The 21,114-nt window shown below is 31.2% G+C and overlaps 1 protein-coding gene across 1 annotated transcript in view; it reads left to right on the top strand.

Annotated features, from left to right (window-relative positions):
• The window catches only part of Lrriq1 (leucine rich repeats and IQ motif containing 1), a 156,370-nt gene that overhangs the window by 94,902 nt on the left and 40,354 nt on the right, over nucleotides 1-21,114 (top strand). The window contains exons 22-23 of the mRNA XM_026391410.2: nucleotides 6,530-6,631; nucleotides 17,523-17,545. Of these exons, the coding sequence (XP_026247195.2) occupies nucleotides 6,530-6,631; nucleotides 17,523-17,545 (125 nt within the window). The remainder of the gene's footprint in view (nucleotides 1-6,529; nucleotides 6,632-17,522; nucleotides 17,546-21,114) is intronic.

Raw genomic sequence — 21,114 nt, 5'->3', positions numbered from 1 at the left:
ACTTTTACCCTGTTTCTTATCTACTTTGCTATTTATTATTCTATCTGTTGTGTACTGAGTATTATGTTATAATTTGCTTCTAAAGTGGTTCATTTGGGGGAATGTTGATTCTAAAGAACATCAGCTTCATATTCCTTTGTGTGTTCTTATATTGCTTGATTATTCAGTAAACAGTATTAATTTGTCAGTTTCAAGGATTTAATAAGCTATGAAGATTTTTCAACTTGATACATTGAAAAAGAAACACAATTTATGTGTTTGGGACTGTAGTTTTTGAAGAATTTGGGAAGTGTTCAAAGGCATCTTCTATCCTACTTGCCAGGCTACTCTTCAAATCATGTCTTTAGATAACAATAATTATTTTAGTATAGTTAATTAATATGTGGAAGAGCTTACAGATGTCAGAGCAAGAAATAGCAAGTTATTATGATTTTATTTCTTTATTTAGCACTATTTAAAATTATTTACATACAGCAGATAACTGCATTTATTTGTAACTTTATGAACTGATGCACTAATAGGCTTGTTATAAGTATCATTTTTAAAAAACTGAGTTTTTGTTCATCAGAAAAGAAATTTATGTTCTCCTATAATTCTGTCTTATATGTAAACATACAAGTAAGCACTCAAAAACTCTTTATCTTTATTGTTTTTCTATGTATTATTTTAAATTACTAATTCAGTAGAATTCTGAATAACGTGTGTGTGTATGTGTGTTTTAATGTTTAAAAAAATAGAAATAAAATAACCAAAATACTGTTGTTTTCCACGGAATAACTGATTTATTGGCACATCACTAATCAGCTATTGAGAAGTTACAGAGGATTCATTTTTAGAATTGTACAAGTTTCCTTTGTTGGTTTTATATTAATGATAATTTTATGTTATCTTTTTGAGATAATTATAATTTTGTGTGTATTAAAATTTTGTTGGGTTTTAAATGTTGGGATTTTAAGCATTTTAAAAGAAAATATAAATAAATATTGTGATTTCCAAATTGTCTGTGACCTGCACTCTCATCTAGTAAACTCCCTACTAAGTTTATGAAGTCTCTGTGAGCAGAAAACTCTGTGGAGGTTACCTGGTGAAACAGTAACCAAAACCCAGGCAACAGTCAGACACTCTTTTCAGTTCTGGGGATGTGGTATCCAGTAAAATAAATCAGTGTGGTTTGATAAATTCTTTTGTTGCTCTGATGTCTATTTCTATCCATCTTCAAAACTATGAGAAAAACAACTGTTTTGAGAATTAAATTTTTTTCTGAAACTCCTGGGGCAAGATCAGCTGTGAAAAAGGTTTAAGAACTGATTCAACCAATTTTCAACAAATAATTTTCACCTATTTATGTTCCAGAAATTTTTCTAGAACTATTCTTAAAAGATATTTTTAGTTTTTTTTTTTTCAGTAGCTTCTGCATTCAAAGCTAAGGAAAAGTTTACCTTGTCAGATTTGCCATATGATTCTGTCTTGAAAAATATTTCTTTCTTACTGATTCTTGTAATCGAGGGGCTATTTTGTTTTGGTTGGGTCCTTTTTCATAAATCACCATGAGAAATATGTATTAGCAAAGGATTCAATAAGCAATATATGCTCACACATAAATATTATTGCTTTAATGGCCACAATTCAATATAATTAAGTTAAAAAATAAAGCTGCTTTTTATCAGTCACAAGGGGGCATGGTAGGGTAACAAATGAAAAAGCACAGCCAACCATCCAGTTTAGTAAATACATCTTAACATTTTGTCAGTGCTCACAAAGCATGCTCTGTTAGATTAAAAATCCTGAGTGGCAATTGTATCATTTTTATGGGGATTATTACTCTTTTTACAGGATTGTAATTCAAACTGCATCTATGTTATTATGTGAGATTTTGAATTTTGCACAATTCTTCTTTTGTTTCATTAAAATTATATTAGATTAAGAAAACAAAAGCAGCATTTCTTAGAAATTCCAATGCCTACATATAACCTATGTATTATACCATATTATTATTCTACATATGAGCTTTATATTATCCTATATTCCTCTGTTTCTCCTTCACAGCAGATACACAAATTAAAAATATTAAGGGAGGATTAAAGGGAACGAAAAAAAAAATCAAGGCAATCCTTTCTAAGGATCACATCTTATTTATCTTCTGTTATGTTAATGACTCATGTCACTTCTTTTAGTTTTGAATAAATTATTTAAGTCTATACCTTAGGTTTTCTTCCTAGAGAATAGATATTTTTCTATTACCTTTCTCAGTTTTATAAATCAGTCAATGTGTGCTATGCCATTAATTTACTGGAATCTATCCAAATAATAGCCATAATTTTAAAATTTTATTTACTAATGATCTAAATCAATGTTTTAAATATTGAAATCCCGCTAAATAGTTAACTCCTTTGAAATTCTTTAAATATACTAGTAATCTTTAAATATACATGGAGATGGTGTGTGTGTGTGTGTGTGTGTGTGTGTGTGTGTGTTAACAATTTATAATTTGTAACTTCAAGCCACCAGAGGGCAACATTGTCCATAAAACTGGCGAGAGCACAGCCAGATCTATGGGAGTTGGTAGAGTGGTAGGAGAGGTGTCAGAGAATAGGAACTATTAATTAGTGCAATAAATGATATAAATGATATCCTACAATTAAACAAAGGCAGTGGTCCTCAAGGACATGGGGTGTAAACATGAGTATGAAAACTTTAATTCAAATTTCTGCCATGAAAAACTGAGAGCAATTTAGTAGCAAGCACTTAACAATATTTTTTGTTCATATCTTTACATTTTTATTAGTCAAGGAATAGAAGTCAATAATATTTGAAGATGAGAGTGAAAATAGGACAAAAGGCATAAGGTGACTTAAATTTTAAAAAAGTGAGGTGTAATGGAATCAGTTGCAGATAGAGGAAGAAACTGAAGGAAGATGTTTAATAAAGATGTAAGGAACTGAGGAAATGTAGTGTGGACAGCTGTTGGGGAGATTCATTATTGATGACTTCTGTTGCTTTAAGTGAAGCCATCTGCTTTAAAGAGAAGGAGGCAGAGTGTAGGACAAGGGAGAGGAATTGATTAGAAGGTATGGGATGAAATCTAAAATTGGGAATAGCTATCATGATCTACCCAGTTTATGTTTGGGTTATAGTTGTTTTTCTCAGTAAATAAATAATTGCTTTTCCCCTCATGAGTGATATCAGCTTCAACCAATAATGACCAGTATTGTTTTTGTGGGTTGTTTGTTTATGCTTTACTGTTGTCTGGTTAGTATTTACAAAATTTGGTGATCTGCATTTGAATTTAGCAGAAACTGAGGATAGTTTAGAATGCAGTACTGCAGTGAAGAATATCAAATGTGAGGCAAGTTACAGGTTTATTGAAAACATGCAGGGTCAATAACCTTAGGGTAGCAAGCATAATTGGTAGCAAGTCTGAGATTCAATAGCTGGGGAAGGGGCGTGGTGACTGGTTTTGATGTGAAGTGTTTCTTAGAATGTTCTGAGTGTATGGATTTTGGTACAGAACAGCTGGTAAAATGTTTAAGGGCTAAGAACATAGGATGCACACATAATATGGTTTTTCTAGATTTATCATATTGATGCATATCAAAATTTCCTAGAGAAAAGGAAGAACAAGATGAAGCAAAAGGTTAACATTTAATCACAGCCAAAAATTAACCAGGTGGAAATTAAGAAAGGGTAATTTCGTTTTTTAATGTGCACTAAGTAGTTCAAGGACTGTAGGAAAGCAATTTGTTTGCAAAATGACAATTTTAAGTGAGAGGATTCAAAAAGAAATATTGATATGGATACTTCTATTGTCTAACTAAAATTATATTACTTAAATGAGATAAGTGATATAGAGCATTAAAGTATAAAGCCTTGTTCATAATAGGAACTCAGCTTACTTATGTAGAGCTTTTTAAAAATATTTTTATTTACTGTCATAAGCAAGCCATAATGGGAGACTCAAAATTTTCTTAAAAAAATAAAAATAAAAAAGTAGCAGACCTGGTATTAATGATCACAGAGGAGTGGTATTAATGTGCAAAACTAATTTTACAGTGCGTGAAAACTGTGTCACAATTTGTAATTTACACATCCTTATCCCCTGACTTTCTACTAGACTGTATTCAGGGTGGTGGGGGAGTAAGAATAGTGTCTTAACCAAGGTGGTATTTCTAGGAACTATCAAAATCAAGTGATTTTTTTTCCTCTATCTTAAATTACCAAAGTGTATCTTGCTTCTTATCATTATCCCTTTGCAATCTGAATTAAGTTTTAAATCAATTTTTGCTGATGCAAGCAGAATGTTTTGAAATGAAAGGACATTTATACTTGGGGAATAAAATTATTTTATTGAATAAATTGAGCTGATTATTTTAGTTATTTGACAGGTATTAAATTTTTTGATCTTGATAATAGTATAAGGAAGTGCTATTGTTATCCCTATTTTACATATTTAAAAAATAACCTCATAAATTGGCCACAGTGGCTCATGCCTATAATCTCATCAGATTGGGAGACTGAGACAGGAGGATCTCGAGTTCAAAGCCAGCATCAGCAACAGCAAGATGCTAAGCAACTCAGTGAGACCTAGTCTCTAAATAAAATACAAAGTAGGGATGGGAATGTGGCTCAATGGTTTAGTGCCCCTGAGTTCAATTCCCCATACCAAAAAAAAAAAAAATTCATAGATAGATTGTTGCTTGCCCAAGGAAGTACCAAAGAATTTATAAAAGATCCATAGCTTTTGTTTTGTGTGCTATATTTAATAAAAGGGAGATATTATGGATCCATCTATTTCTTATACTATGAAAGATTTATGGTCTTTTCCAAGAGTACAATAGGTTGGAAATATTATAGTTGTATATGTTGTAATATATATCTATCTGCTAACTGTCATTTATTGAGTGTCCACACTTATGTGGGTATTAGATTTGATACTTTACACACATTATTACATTAAATTCTCACAGTAGTTCTTGAAAGTCATTATTATTTCTGATGGACAGAGAAGTCACAAAGTGAGAGCAATTGTTTTTAGAGTGATACAACTGGTAAAAATTGAAACTAGAATCTGAACTAATAATGTTGAATTGCCAGTCATTGCCAAGAGGCAAGAAGAGCAGGAGAATAGAAAGATGGTTATAAGTTATCAAAAGAAGTTGTGAGGTACAACACAGTTTGTGAACCCATAGAAATCTGTCTTCCCTGATTGAGTAATGCTTCTTTTGATATATCAATATTTTTCAAATGATTTAGGTGACACATAAAACTTATTCAATGAAATATACATAATATCAATATTATTCATATTGATAATTCAAAATGAATTAATGTAGAAATATCCAATTATTAAAACACTTTAGGTTGCCTACACTTAGGGAAGTACCCAAACATTGAAATTTTTCTAATGTTAAAGAAGTATAATCTTGGTGTAGTGTGTTAATCAAAATTACTAAGGATAAATTATTACTAAAAAAATGAAAATCATCAGGTTGCTTATATTGGAGAATAACTCTGCAAATGCTATTTATTCTGCTTTTCTAATGCACATTCTAAGAAATATGCTACTTTATCATTTAATTAAAATATACTGTTTAATATTCATGACATTAATATATTGTTTTCCCACTTAGCATATTCAGTTCTATTTTACTAGATATTAATCAAAGATTCTTAAACTCTCTTCTGCCAGATGACACAGAATACTATGAAAATGTGTGCTACTCCAAATTGTGGCTTTGCTACCCTACTAAATGCACAACTTTCCACCCTGGATTTCATTCCCTAGTACTTGCATCACTGTCTTCTTAGAGTTCTTAAGCAAAACCTCATAATACAAAAGTACTGAATTCTCATTTTTCATATTCCAGAGAACCATTTATTACAAATAAAAAGTTACATGCCCTACATTTAAATCACACTTTTTATTTTGTAAAATTAATAGATTTAGGATATTTTAGGCTTTAAAACCTTTAGAGTATTTATACGACTTTGGTAGGTAAATACAATATATTTAGGAAAAAAACACCAAAATTGTATGTATAAAATTAATGAAATAGTCTTTTTTTCTTTGGCCCTCAATCTAATAGCTGCCTTGCTTTCCTGTTCCCATATCCTAGCTCTGTAATTTAGAGGGGGAAATGTTGAACACATGTTTTTTTTTTCTATAATGAGAACTTTATTGCCTAGTTATCCATCTATAGAAATTTTGCTTTACTCTAGAAGAAATATTAGGGATTTTAAAAAGGAGGTAAATTAGTAAATAGTAAAGTATATGATGTCATAGTTTACAAGCAACTTTTTTCACATTATTAGTGTTACTGTCCTTTATACTAAGTATTGGCTATGTGTATATTCAGACAACCAAGAATATTGGTTGGCTACCTTTTCATATTATAAATTGGGAAATGAGATAATCAATATCATTGAATCCTATAGAGGGGATAATATTTTAATACCAGCATAAAAAAATATGTGGTCCTTTTAGAGAAAGAATGACCCAGAGCTGATCTTCTCTCTTGTTCTTTTTGTCTAGATCCCAGTGTGCGCCTAGCATTATTCAAAAACAATGAAAATAAAGTTTCTGTTATAAACTCACCAAAGCAGACACCCTCTAAAAGTGATGGCTACTTTGAAGGTATGGATTTAATACTTGATGCATAGAAAGATTAAAAGATTAGATATTATATTCAGACATATATTTTAATCCTCAATAATCCCAAAAATACACATGGAAAATGTGTACAAAATATATGAATAAAAGTCAAAATATGAACAGGAGCTAAAATACTAATTTAGTGTTTTGATATTTTGGTATGATAATTTGGCATTTCTATCAATGCTTATCTAAATTTTAAATTCCTTTTATCTTATGTGAAAATATAATGGCTGTATCATTAGTGCTATTAATGTAATTTAATTTTACAGTGACATAAAATTACAGTGACATAAAAAATACACTGACATAATATTGGTTTATGTCAATGAAAGTGATCACATGTTAAAATGATATTCCAGTATATCCAATATGTACAAATTTCATTAAACACTATAAATTATACTCCAGAATTTTCATTTTTTACAGTATTCACAGCTTGGTAACTCTCTTTTAAGGTTCAGTATTTGCACATCTAGGTAGAAGATTTCTTCTGATTTCAATATTCAGGAGAATTTTGAACTTACATTATTAAACAGAAATATATATATGTAATACAGCGGCAAGCTTGACTTAAAAACAAAACTTTCACTTGCTTTCTTTTTAGTATTAAAATTTTTAATGTTTTACCTATAATTTTGTAATTTCTAATAGAAAAAATAGGAGCCAGATACATTTTAATGGAAAGAAAGTATTTAGGATTCTCAAGAGTTTATCTTTTGTAGATACTAAGTAAATATTAAATTTATGCATCTTCATGATATGACTGAAAATACATTTCTATTTAAAGAAACATTTGGTAGTCACTAAATTTATTATTTTTTTAGAGATGCTCACTAACATCCATAGGGGTAGAAGACGTGGAGGCTGGAGTTTACATGAAAGTACACAGAAAAAAATACATATGTAGAAAGGTAGATAAAGCAAGTGTGCCAAATTATCAAAATTGTTGAATCTATAGATTATGCTATGTGGAGATTTGTTTTCTAATTCTATTTTTTGTCATTGTTGCTGTTGTTTAGAATTTTCTATGGGAAAACATTTTGAACTTTTGGTGTCCATTAAAGGTATAAAAACTCAATATAATTGTGAGAATTGCTAATGAGTTAATATTTTAATAAAAAAATATATTTCCAATATGAATATAAGGCTTAGGTTTTAATTAGGATTAATTTCCTTGTTAGTTTTCACCATTTCACTGTTTTGAAAGGAAAAGTAGAACCTTTGCTAAAAACAATAACTCCACAGGTATTATCTGTTAAGTAGGATCATTGTTGATTTAGGAAGGAAATGTCTAGGAGTAAAGACATTTAATTTATTTTAATCTTAGAATCAGAAAGGAGAAATCTATCCTAATGAGTTCTGTTGCATTTTCTCCTGTTCTAGGAGATGTTGCCATCTAAAATAGTATATGTATGCTTATGTTTATTAAAGTGTATTCTAATGTAAGATACACTAGTAATAATCAAAATAGTGACAAAAAGTGGCCCATTGAATATGGAACATTTCCACATATGCTTTGTGAGTGAGGATTTGTTTTGTTTTGTTTTGTTTGCCCTATGTGAAATGTGTTTAGTTTACTGTTTCATTGTTTTGTTTTTGAAACCCCAAGTATGTCTTGCATTTCATTTTTCACTGAATGGGCTTTATGTATATACCAGACTTTATATCTAGTGAGTCACAGTTTTTTGTTTTTTTTTTTTTTAAGGATTTAGGGTTTTGTTTTAAGGAATAAGCTTGGCTGAAACAGTTCTATATATAAGAAATTTTTCCCTAATTAATATGTTCATTTTTGCCCTTTGTTTTAAGGGGACCAGTGAGGCAAGAAAATTTACCCATTACTGGTCAGGCTGAAAGCCATGCTATCTTTAACTGCTGCTCTGGACTCACTTCCCAGGCTCATACTCATTTCCTTAGGCCACAGAGAACAGCTTCCAAGTTAGCAGCCTGCCCCAGCTGCCCAGTAGAGGGTGCACTTTGAAATAAGCTGTTTTAGGTACAATTTACATATTACAAAATATAATTTAGGAGTATAGTTCAGTAAATTTCATTTACATAACCATCATCACAAACTAATTTTAGAACATTGGAAGAACTTCCTATTCCTCAAGAAAACATTCAAATAAAATTAATAGTTGGGCTTCTTTTTCTTTCTCTTTTTTTAAATTTCTTCTTTTTAGATACACATGACAGTAGAGTATATTTTCACATATTATAAATATAGTATAACTTTTTCTAATTAGGAGTCTATTCTTGTGGTTGTACATGATGTGGAGTTTCACTGATGGTATATTCATATATAAACATAGGAAAGTTATGTCCAATTCATTCCACTGTCTTTCTTATACCCTCCATTCTCTTCATTCCCCTTTGTCTAATCTACTAAATTTCTATTCTTCTTCTGACTTTCAAAAAAACGTGGGGAATCGCAATTAAATTTTGTTGTAGGTTCAGATTATCTGACTGCATTTGGGATAGATCTGGCATAAATATATATATATACCAGCGTAGTCTTATTATTCCCTTGATTTTGTTGAAATTGTGTCAGTATTATTTGACTATTGCTTTCTATAATTCCCATTTATTTGATAGTAACATTGTATGATGTTAAAAAATTAAATTTAAAACAAAATTTATTTTCCCCCTTGGCAAAAGACTCTGTGAAATTTCCATGGTTTTTATAAATTAAATAAATGTTACTAAACTTCTTTGATTATTACTGTGGCATTTTTCTGAGTATCTCTAGCAGGATGGGATATACTCTGTCTCTGTTTGTCTAGAGTGGAAAATATGGTTAAATTCAAGGAATATTTTATATGAAATAAATTATATTAAATAGATGGAAAAATGCCATTTTACTAGTTTGTGTGTTATAACATTATTCTGTCTTATTCATGAAAAATTTTGACCTTTAACCTGATCTAGGTTGAGGAACCTTTGTTACCTCTGTAACCTAATATATGTTCCATGTGTCAGATGAGACAGTTCTTCCTATACGACTGAGAAACTGGGAACTGTACAGATTTAACATTGGCTTACTTTGATGATTCATTTGTAAACAAATTCATTTGGTTATTTTTACAATCAGGTGTCTACCTTAGTTTACCTTTGTTATCACCTGTAATTGTTCTTGGGCTTCAATATATGACATTGCCTTACAAATCAGACACTTTCTTGATTATTACCTTGAAGATCTCCTACCTAGTTTTCATTTTTTTATCTGTCTTACCACTCTTCTTATTTTTCACTGGTATAACAGGAAGCATAGCTTTATAGGTATAGTTTGTGTAATACAATTTGAGTCTTTTTTAGCTCCAGTTTAATTATTAAATTAATTTCTAGAAGTGGAATTAACAGATCAGAGTATGTGCATTTAAATATTTGTAGCACAGCATTAAACTGTTTTACAAGAGATTTATAAGTTTAAGCATCAGAAGAGTGTGCATGGAGTGCCCATTTCACTCCACCTTCATTGGTATTCCTCACAGTCACATATTAATTTCCTCTTATTAATAGTATTATTTTCTTGATAAATTATAATCATATGCATTTATGGGATACAATATGATGTTTTGACAGAGGTATACAAAGTGCATGATTTAATCCAGCTATTTAATAGATCTATCACCTTGCTTGCCTATCATTTTTTTTAATTTTAAAACAATTAAAATTTACTCCTAGTTGTTTTGCAGTATACTGTGCATTATTGACTACAGTGGATCTGCTATGCAATAAATCTCAAAATCTCTTCCTCCTATTTGAAACTTTGTACCCTTTGATCAACTCCCTCCCTTATTCCCTTGTACCTAGTCTCTGGTAACTCTCATTCTACTCTCTACTTCTATGAGTTCAACTGTATTAGATTCCACATATATGTGAGATCATTTGGTATTTGTCTTTCTATGCCTACATTATTTCACTTAGCAAAAAATATCCTCTGTATTCATTCATGTTGCCAAAAATTACAGGAATTTCCCTTTTTAAGGCTGAATAATAGTCCATTTTGTGTGTATACATGCATATGTGTATGTATGTATGTGTACATATATGTGTGTATGTGTAGACATACAGATATATAGATATATAGAGATAAATATAGTAGATATAGATATATTTGTGTAGTTATATATATGAAGATATATATGTATATCTACACATACATATATATAGATATACATATTTACACATACATATATGCATTTGCTTTATCCATTCCTCTGTTGAATGACCCTTAAGTTATTTACATTGTATTGGCTATTATGAATAACGCTGAAACATGGAAGTATAGATAATTAATTTTTCAACATACTTTATAAATATGCCCAGTAATAGGATTGCTGGATCATTTGATAATTCTATTTTTGGATTCTGAGGAATTTTCATAGTGCTTTTCGTATTGGCTTATATGAATTTACATTCCTACCAACAATGCACATCAGTCCCTTTATTTTCTTTCACATACTGGCCAACACTTGTTAGCTTCAGTCTTTTTTTCTTTCTTTCTTTCTCTCTTTCTTTCTTTCTCTCTTTATTTTTAATGATAGGCATTCCAACTAGAGTGAGATGATGTTTCATAAAGGTTTTATTAATTTTTATTTTTCTGAGGATAAGGACACTTTTTTCATATAACTGTTGGCCATACCTGTCTCTCTTGGAAAAATGTGTGCTATGGTCCCTTGTTCATTTTGTGGTCAAGTTATTTGTTTGCTATTGAGTCTAAGTTCCTTAGACGTTTTTCATATTAACCCTTTTATCAGACATTTCTCCCATTCTGTGGGGGTATCTCTTCATATCGATTATTGTTACATTTGGTATGCAGAAGCTTTTTAATTCTATGTAATCCATTTGTCTGTTTTTACTTTTGTTGCCTCTGTTTGAGGTCATATCTGAAAATCTTGCCTGGACCAAAGTCGTGGGTCTTCTTCCTATGTTTTCTTTTAGTAGTTTCGCAGTTTCAGTTTATTGAGGAAACTGTCACTTTCCTATTGAGTGTTCTTGGGACCTTAGACAAAATCAGCTGACCATATAAATCTCTGTGCTTATTTCTTTTTCTTTCCATATATCCATATATCTGTTTTTATGGCAGTTTTATGCTGTTTGATTATAATCATTTCATAATATGTTTTACAGTCAGGGAATATGATACCTTCAGCTTTGTTCTTTTTCCTCAAGATTGTTTAGCTATTTTGTATCTTTTGTGGTTCCATACAAACTTAAGGATTTTTTCCCCATTTTTGTGAAAATTGACATTGGAATTTTGGTGGAGATTGCATTGAATATGTAGATATAGTTAGTATGAATATTTTCATAAAATTAATTCTTATAGTCCTTGAACTTAGAATATCTTTCCAATTGTTTGAATATTATTCTGATTCTTTTGTTAGTTTTTCACTTCTGTGATTAAGCTTGTTGAGTATTTGTTGTTGCTGCTCTTGTAAAAGGGATTTTTCTCTTAATTTACTTTTTGGATAGTTTATTATTACGTATAGAAATACTACTGATTTTAATATTCTGATTTTTTATATGCTTTTCTTAATTTAAAGTTTCACTTCACTGGAACTGTAATAGTTTTTCTTGTAGACAGTCTTGGAGCTTTCTATATTTAGGATCATGATGTTAGAAAATAAATTTTCCTTTCCTTTTGAGATGCATTTTATTTTTTTCTCTTGCCTAATTGCTTTGACTAGGATTACCAGTGGTACCTCTAGAGTGGGAGTCCTTGTTTTCTCCCTGATCTTAGAGTAAGAGCTTTCAACATTTCACTTTACACAGTGATTTAGCTACAGATTTCTCATATGGCCCTTATTGTGTTGAGGTACATTGCCTCTGTACCTAATCTTTTCTGAGTTTTAAGATGTTTAACTTTTACAAATATTTTTCTCTGCATCTATTGAGATGATCATGCTTTTATTTTTCTTTTTGTTAATATAGTGTATGAAATTTATTGATTTGCATATATTGAACTGTCTTTGCATCCCACAGATAAACTACACTTGATTATAACTGTTTGAATCTTGATTCCACCATTTGTTAACTTTGTGTTCTTCAGATATTATTTAATGTCTTGTTTGCACTGATTTGCATCTATGAAATTGGATAATAACAGTACCTAGTTTGAAGAATATTGTGAGTATTACATGAGATCATGCTTGTGAATGTTTCTAAATGTTTGGAACATACAGTAAGTATACAGTAAATGCTCAAAAGCTTTAATCATTGCAACAGGAATTTTTAAAATATGGCTTTATTTTTTTCCTATTTATAGTTTGTAGAATTTAATGTATTTCTTAAGTACTCGGTTAAGAGTTTTGTTTATATTCTCAAATTCAGTCCTTTAGAAAACTCTGAGGAAGGTTTTATAACTGTCACCATTTACAGGTAAGGAAACTATGACTGAGAGTTTAATAAATAACTTTTCCAAGGTCATACAGAAAGTAAGTGGCTGAAGGGAAATGGAGATAAGTTCTTTATCAAAACAAATGTAGTTAAATCAAAACAAAATGCAAAATGCTGAAGAGCAAGGATTATTAGATAACCCTGAAATGTATATATGCTTAAAATTAAAATTCTTAAGAAAAAAGAAAGATTTATCATTAAAATAGGTAAAACAAAACATTAATGACACTAATAACTTCGGTTATTTCTTTCTCTTTCCTTATATTTAATATAAATACTTTAATTTTCAGATATATAAGAACTCAACACACAGTTTAAGTAAACTCTCTATTTTTGCTTCATTTAGTCCTGTTTTTATCTACATAAGTTAAATGACTTTCCTCTTCTCATCTACTGAAATTTCTAAATTTGCTACTTCTGAAGCCAGTGCCAAATTCAGATTTCTGGCATTGGCTGGAGAAAACAAGCCAGGAAAAAAAAGAATCAGGTCTGGACCAATAACTTTCTCAGACAGTTTAGTCTTAGCTTCTCTATTCTCTGGGACAATTTTACTTGATTTTAGAGTCAGGTTTTCTTAATTCCCAGTGTCATGCTGTCATCACTAACATGATTCCTATTTGTCCTCTTATAAAATAGAAGATTTACAGATACCATATGTTCTTTATATGTCATAGATGTTCAAATATTTTTGTATTAAAATTTTTTAAGTACTGAAGACATTTAAAAAACCTTTAATTTCTATAATTTTTACTTCAGAGCATTCTAATCAAATCATCTTCTTTTGTGGTATTTTTTACTTTATGATTACAAGCATTTTTTCTGCTTTTTCCCTTTTAATGACAGCTTAGTGCATAGAATCACATTATGTAGATTGTTTCAAAGTAGGTCTTGGATTTCCATAGCTGTATATAGTACTTGCTAAAAATGTACAATGACTCTGTATGAAGAGCTGGCAGAATACATGCCACAGGGTATGTACAGGCCAACAAAGGATACCCAAAAGCATCCTATAAAGAAGAGATACTCATAGACTTATTTACACTGAAAGAGACACTATATTAGTTAAAATAGACATGAATACAAAGATTTATGAAATTTGGTTTAATCAGCACCTCACTTTCTAGCAAACACTACAGTTTGAATTACTATTTTTCTACTAAATGTTAAGCTTTGTGTATCTGCAGCCCTTAGCATAAGGCCTGATTCGTAATCATTGCTTAATAAATGTTGCTTTAATGAGTACATGAAAACACAAAGAACCCTACTCTTAAGTAGTTTAAATTATAGATCTGTTATAAGATGCTTACATAATGTCTTTGAACATGCTGCTTTCTCTTGCCAAGTTTGGCCCACTATTCCACGTACCCCAGAAAATTTCTTCACCTTGGCTAATTCTGGTCATTTTAGTCATTAATCCTTTAGGAAAAGTCTTCTGACTCCAGTTTGGAACAACACTCACTATGTGACAACAGTATCCTAAATAAACTTTAATAAGTAATATAATGTGACAATAATAGTCTTTTAATTCTTGCCTGTCACTGTACCATTTGAACACAGCATTTTTTCAAGTTTTTTATATAAATTACTAATGAAATCCTCACAATAACCTTTTGGTGTAGGAGATGAGATAAGCTTAATTTTTTTTAGAACACATGTTGAAAGTTAAAATCTGTATTTGCAAGGAATTAAAGATGAACTAGCAAAGTCTTGTAATCAATTTTGTAAAATTGATTTTTATTTTTTGACTAGTAGAGAGAAAAGGATCTGGGGAAAAACTCAATAGCAAAAATAAATAAAAACGTGAGGCTCCTAGAGAGATCAAAGACTATGTTTTAATTACTCTTTAATTTTTTAATTTAAGATAATATTTTTAATAATAACTAAATATTTAAAATCTTTCCATGGCCTCCTGTTGCACTTTGAACAAAAGTTATACTCCACTTTATGACATACCTGCTTATCAATCTCAAGTCCCCTTTGTATTACTCAATTGTGATAAGCCCTTTCTTTGTGACTTTTGAACTATATCTTCTTTCTGCATAGAAATTCTGCTCTCAGCACATTCCACAAATGGCTTTTATTGATTACTTTCCACTTCTCCAATGTGAGGGCCTTCCCTTCTAAAGCAATTCTTTCCTCTGTTCGGTTCCTCTTTCTCACAGCCCTTGCTCCATTCTTGACATTTATCTGCCATTATCATATTTATTGACTCAAGCTGTTTACCTATTTATTCTGTTTCCACTTATGCAGAATATATCTTTCATGAAAGGAGAACCATGGCAGTGTTGTTCATTATTATATCCACAGCAAATAGAGCAGTGTCAAGAGCACACTTGTCACCCAGTTAACATTTGAATTTAAAAATTGCACATAATATGCTTATAATTAAAACCACTAAAATATTTTCTAGGCATCATTATTCCATTTAGTAATATGAGGTTTGGAATCACTTTTAATTTTCTACAGAATAAAATCTTATTAGGAAGTTTTGTCTAGTGAAGCATAAAACAAACTATATTTTTAAAAATTATATTTGGATAAGGGATTTGAAGGATGAAAGAGCAGCCTATTAAACTCATCTTCATTTATATCAGTTATAAATAGTTGGTATTTTCTATATTTCCCCTAAAATTCAGCCATAATAGAATACAGATATTCTATTCCAAAGAATGTATTTATATGTATGCATTTTTATATGTATATATAAACATATACACTTGACATATATGTATAGAGAGAATATATATTTTTACTTACTTATTTATTTATTCACCACAGTGAATCCAACCATTGTGTATATCCATAAGAATTGGTTCCTAATTACAATAAGATATATTCTGTGCTTGTATAATTATATAAAAATGCATTCTACTGTCATATATAACTAAAAAGATCTAATAAAATAAATAAATAGGTTCACCTTACTCTGACAAAATTCATGAAAGTAATTCTTCAAATAGGAAAAATAACAAAATTTCTCAACTCATTAACATAAGACTCTTTTAACTCAGTAACACCAGACTCTGGCATCTTGTTAAAAACTAAGAAAAATGAATGTAGGTATACACACTAAACACCAAGGCTCCAGAATATTTATAATGATGTTTGTGAGTGAGCTCATACTCTGTAACACACCGTTGACTGGATATCTTATGAGAAATTTATTTCTCACAGTTTTACAGATTAGGAAGTCCAAGATCAAGGTTTCAGCCAACTCAGTTCCTAATGAAAGCTCTTCCTAGTTTGCAGACAGCTGCCTTCTTGTTATGCCTTCACTTGGCTTCTCCTTGGTTCATTCTCTAAGGTGTGAGGGGGAGAGTGAAGGAAAGAGAGATACCTCTTCCTCTTCTATCAGGGCCACTAATCCCACCATGAGAGCCCCACCTTTGTGAATAATCTAACCCAAATTATTTCTCCAGAAATTCCATTCCAAATATGATCATCTTGGGGATTAGGGCTTCAACATATGGATTTCATTGGTACACAGAACTTTTAAGCCATGGCAACATGCCTTCACCCTTCAGGCAAGCAATGATGAGTCTTTTTAGAGATTCTTATGAGTCTAAGAACCAGCTAACTGTTGACATAAGGGATATCCAACATAGGACTCAGGTAGGTCACCTTAAGTTGAAGCTCTCAATTAACAGTCTTTACCCACTTCTGTAGTTTCCCATCAGTTTTATAGAACTCCTACTCTACAATATTTGCATGTCAATGAAGATTTTTAAGCACTAAGAGAAAACTTATAACATGAAAAAATTGGGGGAAAAGTTACACTCTTAGCAATCAACTTGAAGGAAAAAGCTTTATTGTAATGGGGAAAAAATCTTTGAAAATGCCATGAATATTTTCACAGACATAAGAAAGGATTACGTCCATGCAAGGATAATGAGATGCTTTAATTAGAGAATCCAGAGAACCAAAAATATCTTTGGAAATCAAAACACAATAGCATTAAAAAATAAAAAAACTCATCAGAAGACAAAGTTATAGAAGATAGTATTTAATAAGTTATCTAGACAAAATAGCAGATATACAATGTAATAGGGAACATGAGAGGAAATTTTTTAAAAAAAGGGATTGGGCCAAGGAAATTCACTCTTAATAAATAATGAAAGATCCCAAAATAGAAAAACAATGACAACAACAAATAGGTTGTTTATTATTAATAAATAATAGAAAATTATCAAAGGAAGGGTTCAAAAATATTTTCCATAACTGAGAGCCCCCACTTCCAGGTGAAGAGGGTCCATTAAATATTAGGAAAATGAAAAAAAAAACATTAACCCATCTATTTGGGACATCTTTGAAAGATGTCACAAAACCTGGGAAAAAGAAATCTGATTGTCTGATATACTGAAAAGAAATACAGTCTTTAGAAAAGAGTGTTGGTTTTAACTACAGATATATCTCTAGAAAACTAACACATGGATGTATAGAAGATATAACCTTCTAACAAAAATTGAGGATTAATTAGAGCACATAAAGAACCAATTAAAGGTAAATAATGAGGTAAGTAAATTTGAAAAGATTTTTTAAATTATACAAGGAAGAAAAAGGTAATCTGTTCCTGTTTTGCCATTTGTTTCTTTTTAATAGCAACTGTATATTTGTTGACTCAAGTCAACAAATTCATGAAACAATAGATTTCACACAACAATAAATTTACTTAGCTTTAAGGAAGGATAAAGAAGAGGAAACTATGAAGATGCCCAGTGTAGTGGGTATCTTCATGATGCCCTGGCACCACGTCTGGTGACCTAATCACTCCTCACTTAGGAAACGAGAGATGGGGTTGTGAATGTGTGGATAACTTTAATTCAGAGAAACCATCAGTTCTGGGGAATCCCAGTGGCTAATATAATTTTTTATGCCTTCCCCTCAATCACATAAGGATCATATGTTTTCTTTCCCCATAGGAATCACTATACTGAGCATGTGATTAATTATTCCCAAGCAGTTTCAATACATTGAGTGATTCTCTATCTGGGGGAAAAATATTAATCATGCATCTTCTCAGGTATGTGACTAGCTAGTCAGCTTAGAACACGTACAGACTTTTTAATCATGATTATTCCCTAAATAATACAGTTTAACAACTGTGTACGTGACATTTAAATTGTGTTAGGCATTATAAGTAATCTGGAGTATACAGGAGGATGTTCATGTATCATATACAAATGCTATGCCTTTTTAAAGCAACTGAGCATCTGTGATTTTGATAACAACCAGGGTGGAGCGGTATTCTGGAATGAATCCTGTATAGATACATAAGGATGACTTACTTTATTTTTCTTAACTCTGAATCAAATTACTTTTCATGCGTGAGATTTTTTTGGTGGGGGTGTTTGTTTGTTTTATCTTGTTTTAAATTAGTCTTATGTTCCTTTCTCTTTTTGCTATCTTTACCCACTTCTGCCCCAGTGGTGGAACAACGAATAATGTACTTGCTTCTAATTATATAAAACTTAGTTTAAATCCCAGCCCAAGGTTGTGTAATTTCAGCTAAGTTATTTAACCTTTCTAAACTTGATTTTCTTCATCGGTTAGCTGAAGCAAATAATATTTGCCACATAATGTCTTTGAGTAAATTGAAAAAAAAAAACTATGTAAAAACCACTAGAAAGAGCTAGCCTTCAGAATATAGGAAGGAAACCTAATTCCTTATGGTCACTATTATTTCTATACCTTTATTGGATATCCACCTTGAGTTTGGCATTATACAAGGGAATGAGAATATAGTGATGAATGAAATAAATACACACCATGGATAATGGAGTTCACTGTTTGGCAAGAGGTGAAGGTAGAGAAGCAGAGAACAGGAGGCAATTTACATTTAGATACACTCACGTAAGTGTATAATAATACAACTGAAAAATTTCTGCAGAGGAAAAGTCAAGTGAGCTCAATATAATTCTAGTTCAGAGAGATGAAGAAAGAAGTAACACCTGATCTGTGTTTGAAGGTTGAGTAAAAATAACTAGGCAAAAGGAAAAGTTGTGTAAAATGAGCATTCCAGATGAAGACGTGGTCCTACTGAAAGACTTTGAAGATAGGTAGTCTGGGCTACTTAAGAAATTGAAAGATTACTGGTATGGTCAGAGAACAAGGAGTGAGATACAGCTGTAAAACTTCACAGGGGACAAACCAATTTTATTCTGTAATTTTTAGTCTATAATGAGAATTTGACTTTCTATGTTCCAAGAAGAACAGCCATTAAAATATTTTAAACAAAAAAATGAAATAATCAGATTTTGCAGGTAATGATTATGGAACATATGGTGTTCAGAACAGATAGGAAAAGAGCAAGAGTGAAGATAATAAGGCTAATTAGAATCATTGCAGCAGTGTAGTATGGAGATGGTACCTTGGACCAAGGTGAAGATAATAGGCATGGAGATATAGAGAGAAAAAAAAAGCAAAGAAATAGTGAGCACAAAAGTATGTTCTGCTTGCATCTTACCAATTGAATGAGAATAATACCTATCCTATAGAGTAATTTTGAGGAGTAAGATAATTGCTTAGTGCAGATATTGCTTAGTACTTGGTATAATCATCATTTTTTATTTCTATTATCATTCCAAAATTCCCTATAACGTTCTTTACTTCTGTCTTGGTCATTTGTGCCCCACTTCCTTTCCATGTGTAAAGTTTTGATTCTTGCTTTAGATGTTGTACTGACTTGTTTTCATTTGCTATGACAAAACACCCAAAGCTAGAAACTTATAAAGCAAAGAGGTTTATGCTCAAAGTTTTGGAGGCTAAAAATCCTGGATATGGTTTCCCCACATATTAAGTGTTTGGTGAGAGCCTCACAGCAGATGGCTTCACAGTGGTGAGAATGTGTCCAAAAGAGATCACATAGAAACAAGGAAGCCAAGGACCCAGGAAAGGCCAGTCTTTTTCTTTTGTAACAACCCACTGTTGCAGGAACTAACTCATTTGAGAGACAGCATTAATCATTAATTATTTCCAAAGGTAGTACCTCCACTGACCTAACCACTTCCTACTGGGCATCACTGAGTAAAGGTTGTACTACATTTCACATTGCAACAATGGGGACAAGATTCCAAATCATGAACTCTTCTGAACCATAGCACATCCAAACTAGAGCAGATGTTATAACCTGCCTAACCTCATAGTGTTCTCTCATGATGGACCCATGGTTAGCTTTCTCTTTTCTTCTTGTTTTCCTTAAATTTCTATCTGAAAGATCTCCCCTAACTTCTTAAAATCATTGTATGGAAAGACCACATCTCTGCCACTGAAAAGGCAATTCTACTACCCCATCCATTTTATTCCTTGACAACCTTCTTAGCAGTCTAATCAGTGTCTTTATTCCTCACCTTCTATTATTCTGCATTTCTAATACCTCAGAAAGCATTTCAAGCTTCCAATTTTTTCACTATTGAATTTGTCTCCTCTCCTTGAGAGAGGAGACACAAGTAAGTAAGAAAAATTTCAGAAGTTTAGCTGAGTGAGAGACTAGCTTGTGGACCATAGCATAAAGCCAATATGCAATCTTGTTATCAACTTTTGTAGAGTATATACTCTGGCCACATTCCTGTCATTCTGCTCAAGCTACATTCATTTCACTAATCAATGTTAATTTCTTGATTGCCAAATTCAGGAACATCTTTTCCATCCTCATTCTACTTGCCCTTTCTTCAGTATTTACTCTTCCCAAGATTTCTCTTTCCTTTTTACATCTTCATTCGACCTCACTTCTGGTTCTCCTGTTATCTCACCACTCCATTTTTGTCATCTCTCTGCCTATTTCTGCTCCCTAAATATTTATATTTTGTAGAATTTTGTCTCTGGCCTTATTCTCTACTCAATACACATATATTTTTGAAATCATATTAGGTTCTAGAGATTCAAAGAGAAATATAGGTATACTGAGATGAGAAAAGAATTTTAAAAACTGTCTTTGAGTCCAGTTGAGGAGACTTACATAAAATAAGCAAAACAAAATATCATGGAAATCCATATCAGACCTGATTTCATGTCATGACATGAGAATAAAGACAAAGCACCTAATTCTCACCTATAACTTGTGCTTATGGGTA

The sequence above is a fragment of the Urocitellus parryii genome, chromosome 5, assembly GCF_045843805.1.
Source record: "Urocitellus parryii isolate mUroPar1 chromosome 5, mUroPar1.hap1, whole genome shotgun sequence".
NCBI lineage: Eukaryota > Metazoa > Chordata > Mammalia > Rodentia > Sciuridae > Urocitellus > Urocitellus parryii.
Note: the sequence above shows the minus strand (reverse complement) of the source record. Positions and strands in the feature narration are given on the sequence as shown.